The 13,181-nt window shown below is 40.9% G+C and overlaps 1 protein-coding gene across 1 annotated transcript; it reads left to right on the top strand.

The window, feature by feature from the left end:
• Positions 1–708: 708 nt before the first annotated feature.
• Positions 709–11,973, top strand: SLC7A13 (solute carrier family 7 member 13). Its single transcript, XM_070747990.1, has 4 exons — positions 709–1,500; positions 5,368–5,499; positions 9,218–9,582; positions 10,768–11,973. Exons 1-4 carry the CDS (start codon positions 780–782, stop codon positions 10,999–11,001), a joined length of 1,452 nt encoding a protein of 483 aa, XP_070604091.1. The 5' UTR covers positions 709–779; the 3' UTR covers positions 11,002–11,973.
• The last annotated feature ends 1,208 nt before the right edge of the window (positions 11,974–13,181 follow it).

Genomic DNA, 13,181 nt, shown 5'->3' with positions numbered 1-13,181 from the left:
ACATGCAAAATATTACACAGGGCAAAACCCGAACTCAGAACAATCTACACACACACATATATATATATATATATATGTGTGTGTGTGTGTGTGTGTGTGTGTGTGTGTGTGTGTGTGTTTTCGTAGATTTTCATGGGTACAGGTATGATGGTCTTGGTGTATTATATATTTCTTTTAATATTAGATTTGTTTTACTATTATGTTCTTTTACTATTGTTGTGAACCGCCCCGAATCTTCGGAGAGGAGCGGCAAACAAATCTAATTAATAATAATAATAATAATAATAATAATAATAATAATAATAAATGCTATTGCTATATTCCTATGAGAAATTGGATTGAAGTTCAGTCATACGATGAAGCTACTAGCAAGGGATTGGAAAGAATTCCAGAATCCATAATTTAGGGGCTTTCTCTACATTGTTTTTTTCTTCCAGTGGTAGAAATGGTTCTGTCCAATGGTATATTATACAGAAATTATGTGTAGAGGTTCAGGAATCAGTCTGCCTGCCAACCATCAGCTGATAACTCACCAAAAAACTCAGTGGACCTGTATCAGATCTCTTATGCAGAAACCACAGAAATTGAGTTAATTATTCTTTGCAAAACTTGACCGTCTCTTTAGAAATGACATGGTTAATCATCAGCCCCTTTTCCTCTTTAAAGGTAAAAGTACAGAGTTCTGAAATGACTTGCTTGTTGTCAACAAGGAAAAGGAATAAGGCTCTTCACATTAAATTCAGTTGCTCACTCAAAAGCACCAAAAGAAAACTGAAACCATGGAGAGAGACCAAGGTAACCAGGCTAAAGATGCAACTACCAGTGAAAACAAGATCCAGCTTAAAAAGACAATGGGCTATTTAGAAGGGGTTAGCTTCATAGTAGGCATAATTATAGGTGCAGGGATTTTTGTCTCCCCAACCGGAGTGCTCAAATATTCCATGCTCAATGTTGGTGTTTCTTTAATAATCTGGACCGTTTCTGGCATCATCTCGCTGATGGGTGCTCTCTGTTACGCCGAGCTCATCACAGCACTGCCATTTTCTGGAGGGGAATACAGCTATATAAAAAGAGCCCTTGGCTCTCCAGTGGCTTTTATCTTTTTATGGACCGCCATGTTTAATAGACCAGCCTCCAATGCTGCGCGAGCCTTGCTGTTTGCCGAATATGCCGTTCAACCATTTTATGGACAGTGTCCAGCTCCTGAGATGGCAAAGAAATGTTTGGCATTGGCCGTTCTCTTGTTCCTGGGGATTCTCAACGGGCGAAGTGTCAAGATGGCTGCCTGGGTGCAGATCGTTTTCACCTTCCTCAAGATGATGGCTCTCTCCATTATTGCAATCGGTGGGATAGTTCTGTTGATCAGAGGAAAGAAAAAGAACACAGCCAGGTTCGAAAATGCTTTCAGTGGAGACATTCCAGATGTGGTGCAGATCTCAGAGGCCTTTTTCCAAGGGTTGTACGCATACGGTGGCTGGTGGTCACTCAGCTACTTGGCAGGTATGTCTTCTATTTTCTTTGCCAAATCACTTGCTATGCTGTCAATTTAAATCTTGACTACAACTAGTCCTTGACATTTGAAATTATCATTAGAAATTATGCTGAACAAATTGTAGTTATGGCGGATTCTTGCAGTTTTGGCTGTTTTAACATTCCTGCAGTTATGTGATTATGATCTGGGCACTTGGCAGATCCTATTTATGATGGTTGCAAACCTTACCGCCTCATGCTTGTCATTTGGAAACTTCCCTGTCAACATCTCTACGTAAATCAATTGGGAAGCCAGCAGGGAAAGGTTGCAAGTTGCTGAGGTAAGTCCCCTCCATCCTTCTACACTGCCTCAGCCATTTTATAATAATAATATTTATAATAATAATAATAATAATAATAATAATAATAATAATAATAATGATGTCGGCTAGTGGGACCCAGGGGAAGAGCCTTCTCTGTGGCGGCCCTGACCCTCTGGAACCAGCTCCCCCTGGAGATCAGAATTGCCCCCACACTCCTTGCCTTTCGTAAGCTCCTTAAAACCCACCTCTGTCGTCAGGCTTGGGGGAACTGAACTACCCTTTTCCCCCTAGGCCTATACAATTTATGCATGGTATGTTTGTGTGTATGTTTGGTTTTAAATAAGGGTTTTTAATTATTTTAAACATTAGATTTGTTATATGCTGTTTACTACTATTGTTAGCTGCCCCGAGCCTACGGAGAGGGATGGCATTCAAATCTAATAAATAAATAAATAAATAAATAAATAATAAATAAATAAATAAATAAAATTATTATTTATTAGACTTGTATGCTGCCCTTCTTCGAAGACTCGGGGCGGCTCATACAGAAACAATATGTGTACAAATCAAATAATTAAAAACTATCAAATAAAATCCCATTACATTAAAAAGCAGTCAATAACTCAATCACATCCACACACAACATTTAATGGTCGGAAAGGGGGGGTCATAATCTAACTATGACTGGCAACATAGATGGGTCTTGAGGCTCTTGCAAAAGGTGAGGAGGGTGGGGGCAGTGCGAGTCTCCGAAGGGAGCTGATTCCAGAGGGCCGGGGCCACAACAGAGAAGGCTCTTCCCCTAGGTCCCGCCAGACAACATTGTCTGGTCGACGGGACCTGGAGAAGGCCAACTCTGTGGGACCTAATCGGCCGCTGGGATTTGTGCGGCAGAAGGCGGTCCCTGATTTATGCTCATTCCATGCCACCCCACCCTCGTGCACCCTCCCTGAAAATTGATGTGCCTTCCTTATGCACTCAGACTGAACCCATTCTCCCATTTAAACTTAAATCCAGTTAGAATACCACCCCATTCATCTAGCCATAATGAAATAAGCAGTTTATTTTCACACAGTTCTGTGACACTAAAAAAGGCCAATTCTTATTTAATCCTGGTCCCATTACATTTTTTTTTGTAAATGAATTGGGGAAAAATCCATGTTGCAAAGAAACAACTTCCAGCTTCATCTTTATTTCTAAGAGTGATTGTAGTATATAATTTGCATGCCAGTGCTTTGATTGGAAATATACACATCTGCCTAAAAAAAGACAAAGATAAAATAGGTGGAAAAGAGCACCTTTTAGAGAGGATAATAGCACTGGAGGAAATCAGTGCTTTATAGCTATGTGTATCCTCCCAAGGTGATATATTATTATCAATGTACATGCTCCATCAACTAACATGTTCACAACGGATTCTCAAAATTCCAGATCTATGTAACCTTATGACAGTGCTTCTCAATTATTTTCTGTTACGCCTCCCTCCCCCTGGAAGAAGTAAACATTTCATGGCCCCCCTCCCCAAACTCTCCGCCGGGATGATTATTTGAAATATTCAGCACATTTTCCCTGAAAAAAACCTCAAGCAGCTTATCATTGTGATTGAGGTGTAATGTATTTAAAAGACACTTTAATTTATTTGGCGTCATTTATTTATTTATTTGTTAGATTTCTATGCCACCCCTCTCCGAAGACTCGGGGTGGCTCACAACAGCAATAAAAACAATATAGCAGTGGAACAAATCTAATATTAAAAACATATCAAACCCTATCATTATTTAAAAAACCAAACAGCACATTCATACCAAACATAAAACAAAGTATAAAAAAGCCTGGGGGAAAGGTGTCTCAACTCCCCCATGCCTGGCGGTATAAGTGTAGTTTACGAAAGACAGGAAGGGTGGGGGCAGCTCTAATCTCCAGGGAGAGTTGGTTTGAGGGCCGGAGCCGCCACAGAGATGGCTCTTCCCATGGGGCCCACCAAACGACATTGTTTAGTTGACAGGACCCGGAGAAGGCCAATTCTGTGGGACCTTAATGGTCGCTGGGATTCATGCGGTAGCAGGCGGTTCCGGAGGTACTCTGGTCCAATGCCATGTAGGGCTTTAAAGGTCATGACCAACGCTTTAAATTGTGACCAGAAACTGATCGGCAGCCAATGCAAGCCACGGAGTGTTGAAGAAACGTGTGTGACTCTTGGAAGCCCCACGATGGCTCTTGCGGCTGCGTTCTGCACGATCTGAAGTTTCCGAACACTTTTCAAAGGTAGCCTCATGCTGTCCGCTGCCAACATTTTTAGACATAGTAAACATACCGGTCTTTCTTCATCTCCCTCTGTAGTCATGATGAAGCCAGGCGCTACATACCCTTCATCATATTTCTTAGTTTTCAGGAGACTTAGATTTGTCTCGTTATCTGAGTCTCTCTCCCCCTTTCTTTTCATCCTTGTGAAATATTTTTCCATGGTGCCTTTTAAGGGTTTGTTATCTGCACTTCAGCTCTCCTGCTCTGTGCTATATGCTATTGTTTGGTGCAAAAAACCCCTACTCCCTGCGGCAAAAAGAAGCACATTCCCTGGGGTCACTAGCCCCCCCAGCATCACTCTGCGCCCCACCCGGGGGGGCTGCCACACTATTTGAGAAGCACTGCGTTATGACAATGTCAGATGCTAAGAGACTGGATTTTGGAGTCCATACCTTTCTGAGAAAATTTCTGAAGCCTGCTAATGAGCAGATATTTCTGTATGAAAAACAGGTTAAGGATTCCAAGAGAGGTGAACCTCATCCTAAGATCTGCACCTAATTACAGGTGTTGCTAGGAAGACTGAAAAAACTCATGGAATGTAAACATGACAGGAAATGAAATCTGCTCTTTGTAATTTCTGGAGGTTTTCAGGGGAGATTAGATCTTGTAGTTCTTTTCTGGCCAATCGCCTTAAGAATAACTCAATAAGTAGATATCACTGCTAACATCATAAGATGCCGATTAGTTTCGTAAAATACAACGGCTGCATTTCAGAACATAGGTTATTCTAGGTAGCTCTCATTGTGATTTTTTTTTTTTTTTGCAATTTTTGTCCCTGGATGTTGTAGTTTATATTTTGTCTTTTATTGGCTGCTTTGAATTGAATAGATAGAGCTAGCCAAAAAGTCTGATAAAAGTAGAATAGAATAGAAATGCTTTGTATGATAAACCATTTACATGTTTGCATTTGTTCATGTATTTCCTGTACCAATGTTCAGGACACACCAGTGATAAATTATCATTGATGATGTTTGATTTGAAATCAAATTTAAAGCATTAAAATAAAAAGGGTGATAGCTAAAAGTAGTAAATTCATAGGCACCGATTGCTGCTTTGTATAAGCAGCATTTCAGAGTCCATGAATCTGAAAATGTTTCTAGATTGTTTCCAAATTGCTTTTAAGAACCTGACAAATGAAAAGGAAAAAGCAAGTAAACCTTTTTGTTGTTTGGGAAAAATTACAGGAAAAATAATGTTTGCAGTAATTACTTGGGATTGTATATTTTCTTGAATAGATATTTTCGAGTAATTTCTATTTTATGTCTTGCAGAGGAGACTAAAAATCCAAACAGAAACATTCTTTGGACTGTGTTGACTGCACTTCCGTTAATCATTATTTTCTATTTGCTGGTTAACATTTCATATCTGACAGTTCTCACACCACAGGAAATTGTTTCCTCAGGTATGGCGGGGGCGTCTGTATTTTTCATTCACAAAGGGTAATTATGTCTCCTATAATCGATATAACAAAGAATTCACTAGATGAGCTCAGATGAATCACAGGTAATGTATCCACTTGCAGTAAACCGTGGCACAAATATTCTGTAGGATACCACTTTCAGTCGGCAATGAAGTCTACTTATCTTCCCCACTGGTTTGGAAGTACAGTGATCCCCCGAGTTTCGCGATCTCGATCTTTGCGAAACGCTATATCGCGATTTTTTCACCCGATGACATCACTCCCTTCCTTTCTCATCTTTCTTTCTCTCTCTCTTTCTCTATCTTGCTTCTTCCTCTCTCACACTCTCTTCCTCCCTCTCTCATCTCTTTCTTTCCTTCTCTCTCTTTCTCTATCTCTCTCCCTCTTGCTCTCGAGCGGCGGGCAGCACCCAGGGAAGGTTCCTTCGGCCGCCCACCAGCTGATCTGCTCGGCAGCGCAGTAGCAGCGAGGAGCCGAAGATGGGGTTTCCCCTTTGCGTGGGCAACGGGGAAACCCCATCTTCGGCTCCTCGCTGCTACTGCGCTGCCGAGCAGATCAGCTGGTGGGTGGCCGAAGGAACCTTCCCTGGGTCTTCAACTCCCAGAGCGGCGGCCAAGCGGCGGCCGGACAAGCGGCGGCCAAGCGGCGGCCGGACAAGAAAAGCGGCGGCCGGACAAGCGGAAAAGCGGCGGACAAGCGGAAAAGCGGTGGACAAGCGGCAGGCGGACAAGCGGCGGCCGGACAAGCGGACAAGCGGCGGACAAGCTGAAAAGCGGCGGACAAGCGGGCAGGCAGGCGGCTCCTCAGCTGCTGGGTCTTCCCAGGTGCGGAAGTAAAAACACCATCTGCGCATGCCCGGCCATGGAAAAAGGGGCGCGCATGCGCAGATGGTGTTTTTACTTCCGCACCACTACATCCCGAAAAATCGATTATCGCGAGGGGTCTTGGAACGGAACCCTCGCGATAATCGGGGGATCACTGTACATGTTCCGTTCATGAATGCACCACCATTTTACACACTTTTTTACCCTCTGTGCATGCACAGAAAGTTTTATGCATGTACAGAGGGTTAAAAAAAGAAAATGGTGACATTTGGGAAGGTGGGTAGAGCCTCGCACTGCATCCGCTATTGGTTCTCCAAACCAAGGGCAGCGCCCGCTACCGGTATGCCCATACCAGGCCAAACCAATAGCATTTCACCCCTGCATTCAGTGTATCTCCAATCCACAAGACTGTCTTAAATTTTTATTTTATTTATTTATTTTGTCCAATACACAATGAGGGTTTTAGTGGGTATATATCTATATACACATAGTAAAATACATGATGAAGGTTATAGAGGAGATATTCATGGTAAAATATATCTAAGAAATAATAGAAAAGAAGGTATAGTAATAGAACATATCAATGAAAGAATAGAAGAAGAGATATAGGAATAGAAGAAAGGTATAGGAGATATAGGAGAGCAATAGGACAGGGGACGGAAGGCACTCTAGTGCACTTGTACTCGTCCCTTACTGACCTCTTAGGAATCTGGACAGGTCAACCGTAGATAATCTAAGGGTAAAGTCTTGGGGGTTTGGGGATGACACTATGGAGTCCGGTAATGAGTTCCATGCTTCGACAACTTGGTTACTGAAGTCATATTTTTTACAGTCAAGTTTGGAGCAGTTAATATTAAGTTTAAATCTGTTGTGTGCTCTTGTGTTGCTGTGGTTGAAGCTGAAGTAGTCGCTGACAGGCAGGATGTTGCAGCATATGATCTTGTGGGCAATACTTAGATCATATTTAAGGGGTCTTAGTTCTAGGCTTTCTAGGCCCAGGATTGGAAGTCTAGTCTCGTAGGGTATTCTGTTTCGAGTGGAGGAGTGAAGGGCTCTTCTGGTGAAGTATCTTTGGACATGTTCTTGGCTTAGCAACACAGTGCAACAACAGTTGTTGCAAAGCTGTCCATCCACTCCAAATGGAGGTAAAATAAGGTGACCAGTTGTTGGTGAAAGCAAAGGGATGTTCATTAAGCTCTTTCAGGCTTATGAGGACATGCCTCCACACCCCATCCCCTACAGTCTCTGTCAGGCTGGCTTGCCACCATTCTACTAGTATCTTCCTGTGGAGCTTGTGCTGTAGAACCGGGTTTGCAATGGAGGCCCTTGAGACTTCAGCAAAAAAGGAAGAGGGGTATTTATCACCAGGGTTCCTTTTGTTTTGTATTGCCAATCCTGCTTCAGCTGGTTATAAATTGTTTATGTAAGACACATCTCTCTGCAAATATGCAAAATATTCAATTCAATTTATTCAATTTATTAGATTTGTATGCCGCCCCGAGTCTTTGGAGAGGGGCGGCATACAAATCTAATAAATTGAATAAATTGAATTGAATATTTTGCGTATTTGCTTGTTACCATTTTGCATTCTATTTTTTGTGGTATCTCTTAGTTGTTGTTTTTTAAAATAAATTTTTATTAGGTTTATTTACATTTCAAAACAACACAGAAAAATAAAATAAAGCACAAAATTTACAAACAATACAACAGACAGCACAAAACAAAACAAAACCACAAATGCTGTCTATCGTCACAATTAAGATATAATCCATTATTTTCGTTAATATCTATTAACCTCTAAATTCATCTAGCTCAGGAAGGAGCCGAGAGATTAATCCAGGTTCCCCCCCTCCACATTCTACTGTGATGTTTGTGTGTGTGAGTCTGTGTGATTGACAGGTGCTTTCCCCACTGACTGGAATTGTGTTGAAGAGGGAAGGCAGCAAAGCCAAGGGATTAAACTAATTGCTTTGCTTAAACTTGTGCATGTTTGAATGCAGGGATCGGTGAATGCAGAAAATATGACTTCAGCAAGAGAGTGATCAATGCTTGGAACTCACTATCTGCCTCTGTTGTTTTTTCCGCTAACCCCAAGATCTTCAACCTTAAATTATCTACTGTTGACCTCTCCCCTTTTCTAAGAGGTCTGTAAGGGGCAGGCATAAGCACACTATTGTGCCTACCATCCCTGTCATTCTGTCCTATTATCCTTTTTATCGCTTCTTTATACCTTGTTATGTTAATACAAACTATAATTATATACTTGTTTGACAAATATAATAGATAGATAAATAAATGTGGGTCAGCAAACTTCATGCCAGTAATAATGTATTTTAAAAATTCTGTTTGCCATTCTATTCCATGACTTGAACTATACAAAATTCTAGCAGATGCTTTCTCCAGGACAACCTCAAATAAAAATTATGTCATGAAATTTCTCAAAAACCACCTAGGATTCTGACTGAACACAAGGTTGCATACAAAGGGTTTTTTGGGGGTTTTTGTTTTGTTTTATTGATAATACTATAGAAGTATTTTGCCATTGTTGCTTTATAGAATGAATTTTTCTTAAAACAAAGTCAGTCTAATTACCAGATATGGTTGTGGTTTCCTTTCCAGCAAAATTACCTGAGGATTGTTACCTGCTGCAGGTATCAATTTCTTAGAGCTATGAAAAGGCAAAGGATCACCGAGCTATATTCAGCCTTGCAACTCCCAACGATGTTGCTTTGGTTACTCTGGAACCGAATCTTATTTGTTCTCCAAAGTTCACTAAAGCATATTAAGGTTAATAATCGAAGCTGTGTGTGACATATTGAGGAAAGCTGTTTAGCCTTTACACATAATCTGTTAACAATGCTGACATTTCCTTTCAGTTGTTGTAGCAGTCATGTGGGCTGAAAGAGTGATCCCTTCATTTGCTTGGATAATTCCTGTATCTGTGGCTATTTCTATATTTGGTGCCCTCAACGGCAGCGTATTCACTCTTGGACGGTTGAGCTACGCTGCGAGTCAGTCTGGACAGTTGCCCATTATAGTATCCATGCTCCACATCCACCATTCTACTCCAGCACCAGCCATGATTTTGTCCACCATTATTGCAACTGCTTTCCTCGTTTCGTCCGATCTAATTGCTTTAATGAATTATTTTGGATTCTCCATTTGGCTTATGACTGGACTAACATGCACGAGCCTCATTGTCCTCCGATATCGAGAGCCTGATCTACTCAGGCCATACAAGGTACATAGAAAGGAATGGAAATGTGTAACTAAATTTTTAACTTCAATCTGTAATATTTGTATCTGATAATCTTTGAAGGGTCAGTCGGTCACTCAAAGGAAGCCCAGTGCCAATTTTACCAGTGGAATAGATCAGTAATGGGCAGCCAAAATTTTTATTGCCCCACTGTGGGTGTGGCTTATTTTGTGGGTGTGGCTTGATGGGCATGTGACTGGGTAGGAGTGGCTTGCCGGCCATGTGATCAAGTGAACTGTTAAGTCTTTGACTTACAACCTCACCAGTGTCACTCTCGGGGGAGACAATTTGCTTTGCGTTTCCCGTGCTCTCCTTCCTGAGTCACTCCCTGCCTCAGGCTGGGTAGCTAGGCGAATGGGTGCTAATCAGCTGTTGAGAAAAGATGGGAGAAATGGGCCCCCTGCAACTCCTGCCAATGCTGGTCTCCCTGCCACTTTCCGAGGAGGATGGGAGAAGGGGATGGTAGGCTGGAGCTGGGCACACAGCTTCATTTATGTTGTAAGCCGCCCCGAGTCCTCGGAGAGGGGCGGCATACAAATCCAATAAATAAATAAATTGCCACTGGAGGAACTGTGTCCCACCCCGTCCTGCCTGCTGCCCACCTCTGGAATACATAAACAGAGGACCTGCATTATACTGAATCAGATCACACAGCAATCCAATCCCAGCAGTATTTATTTTGATTGGCAATTACAAGTCCCAGGTTCTCCAAATTTTCTATTCCCTGATTTGAGAAATTTTCTCTGCTGTTTGTACAATGAGCAAATTCTGTTTGGATGATAGAAAATGTGGAAAAAAACATCACAGGCAATGCTGATTTTGCATTCGTGAAATTCACCTTTTAAAGAAGGAAATAGCTTAACAGCTTGGTACTATATACAGTGGCCATATGCAAGATTGAGTGAATTCAGGCAAATTATTGTAAAATGATTACTTTAGCCTCACATTTAAAGCGATTATCTCCAGAGTTATTTATGGATCTCCTAGTGACCATCCTCTGATTGTATGTACTCAGAAAATCCATAAGAGCTCTGGCAAGATTGTATCTAGAGTTGATTCATGTTTATGCATGAAATGTAATTTATTTTTATGTTAGTTTTTTGCATTTCTTGCTTGCTTGCTCCTCTATTTATCTATATTTGTTGTTTTAAATGTCTTTATATTTTACAGGTTTGCTTACCAGTTGCCTTTGGAATGGTGGCCGTTTCCTTGTTCTTAGTTTTGGTCCCTATAATTTGGTCCCCGAAAGTGCAGTATTTATATGCTTTCCTTTTCATGGTTGGTGGTCTTCTTTTATACCTGCCCTTTATACATTTTCAAATACATTTTGAGTGGCTTGATAAAATGACTTGCTATCTGCAGCTGCTGCTTGAGGTTTCGCCTTCTAATTATAAATCTGAGTAATGCCAACATTTGAAACTCTGCAGTAGGAATAAAATGTTCCTAAAAAAACAGCAACAGCTCCTGATACCTCCCTTCTTGCTTTAAAAAAAAAAATATATGCACGTTGCTGAAATATATGTAGTTATGCACATACACACAAGTGGCTTTTCATGAAAAGAATAAACCCTGCAGACCTGTGTTTTCCACCCTGGCAGTATTAAGATGTGTGAACTTCAACTTCCAAGCTGCTGACTGGGGAATTTTGGGGGTTAAAGTCTGCACATCTTAAAGTCGCCAAGGTTGAAAAATACTGCTGTAGCTTTTTCCAAATCCTCTGAAAAATCTTCTTGGAGTCTGGGAAACTCAGGGGGATATGGTGGAAGAAGACTTTTTAAAATCTCCATGTGAGCAATAGTGTGGCTCCTCTGATAGCTCCCAGTTAAAACAAACCACTTGAAAAAAGTGTGTTTGTAACATCTTTAAAAATGCTTGTAGATTAATCACAGTTAAATCAGGTACCACGGGAGAAAAAGAATTCCCATTTTTTAAAACTACCTGTATGAAGAAGAACTTGGTAAACTTTGAGTCTGGGGGCTTGGAGTAGTGTCCACCTTAGTCTGTAAATGTGTATTTATTTTTTAAATTTAAACAGTTATATGAGTTTGAGTCAGCTTAACAGAGATGGAGGGGGTCTTGCAGGTCATCTAGTCCAACCTACTGAATGTGAGGCAAGAGCTCCACCTCTAGGCCACAGCAGCCAATCCTAAAGGTTGCAACAGTAAAATAGAACATTTGGATCCAACAAACATCAATGTATATTTTACAATGCACTATTCCTAAAACTTTTTGTATAGTTTATTTCTCTTCTTAATAAAAGAATATTACACTGATTGTATTGTCTGCCAAGTAAAAAGTGAAAATACATTTACAATAATTAAAGAGAAACTCCTTAAAACTCCCTGAACAACTTTTAATAAAACCTTTGTTAAATAACAACTTTGTTACCCTTTGTTAAAAGTTGAAAATCTTATGATGATCTGTGGCCAATTCATAGTCGGTTTTTCTTTGGCATCATCATTACCATGCTTTGGTATGACATCGTGTTTTCTGTGGTTACTTCTACCTTAGCACTGTTTACTGTATTTTTCAGAGTATAAGACACACCTTTTTCTTCCCTAAAAGAGGCTGATAATTTGGTTGTGTCTTATATTCTGAATGTAGCTTTTTTTTCAGCCCTAACTAGCTGCTAACCATCTTCCCAGCTCTTACCTTGCAGGTTCTTTCATTGTTTCGCTCTGCCAAGAATGTTTTCCAAGCTCTAAGACTTTGCAGGGCTTTTTCATTGCTCTCACTTGCTCCAAATAAGTTTCTTTCCAGCCCTAACCGGGTGCTAACAATGTTCCCAGCTCTTACCAGCTTGCAATCTTTTTCATTGTTACTCTCTACGAAGAATGTTTTCCAAGCCCTAGGTCTTTGCAGGGTTTTTTCCATTGATCTATTTGATCCAGGTGTTTCTTTCCAGGTGCTAATGATGTTCCTAGCTTTTACTGGCTTTCAAGCTCTTTCATTGTTACTCTCTCCGAATAAAGTTTTTTTAAAGCCAGTAAAAGCTAGGAACAGCATTGCTTGCATGTGATACATCCGGCCTGCAGGCCACCAGTTTGACACTCCTGCAAGTCTATTCCCATCTGGGTTACTGCAGTTCACCTGCCACTAAAGAACAAGTGTCTTACTTGACATCATCTTTGTAGGGATTGTGCTATCTCAGGGGAAGGCAAAATTGGCTCTTCTATGACTTGTGGACTTCAACTCCCAGAATTCCTGAACCTATCATGCTAGCTCAAGAATTTTGGGAGCTGAAGTCCACATGTCACAGAAGAGCCAACTTTTCCTACCTCTGTGCTATGTTCATACACTATATTTTACTCTAAATTTTAAAAAAAGCACCATCGTAGCTTAAGGGGGTAGTCTGCAATATGCCATTGAGCATGAAATATACTCAAACAAATACTGTTTTTTTGCAACATGCTGTTTTTCACAAGCTACCCAATCCTGTTTTAGTTCAGCCCATTGTTTCACAAAGTGTTGGCCATAACTCTCATAGGATTTAGGGGAAAAAAATGGATGAAGGGTTATCAGACACCCCCTCCTCAGACTGCTTTCTGAGCAGGCTTACCAGTTAGATGCAAATGGGTGCCAGA

The sequence above is a fragment of the Erythrolamprus reginae genome, chromosome 3 (assembly GCF_031021105.1).
Source record: "Erythrolamprus reginae isolate rEryReg1 chromosome 3, rEryReg1.hap1, whole genome shotgun sequence".
Taxonomy (NCBI): Eukaryota; Metazoa; Chordata; class Lepidosauria; order Squamata; family Dipsadidae; genus Erythrolamprus; species Erythrolamprus reginae.
Note: the sequence above shows the minus strand (reverse complement) of the source record. Positions and strands in the feature narration are given on the sequence as shown.

What these genes read in the sequence shown, in the direction of transcription:
- SLC7A13 (XM_070747990.1), top strand. Translation starts at nt 780, where the DNA reads ATGGAGAGAGACCAAGGTAACCAGGCTAAAGATGCAACTACCAGTGAA. An exon ending in GTCACTCAGCTACTTGGCAG is followed by an intron (nt 1,501 to 5,367) that starts GTATGTCTTCTA and finishes TATGTCTTGCAG; the next exon opens with AGGAGACTAAAAATCCAAAC. An exon ending in ATCTACTCAGGCCATACAAG is followed by an intron (nt 9,583 to 10,767) that starts GTACATAGAAAG and finishes TATATTTTACAG; the next exon opens with GTTTGCTTACCAGTTGCCTT.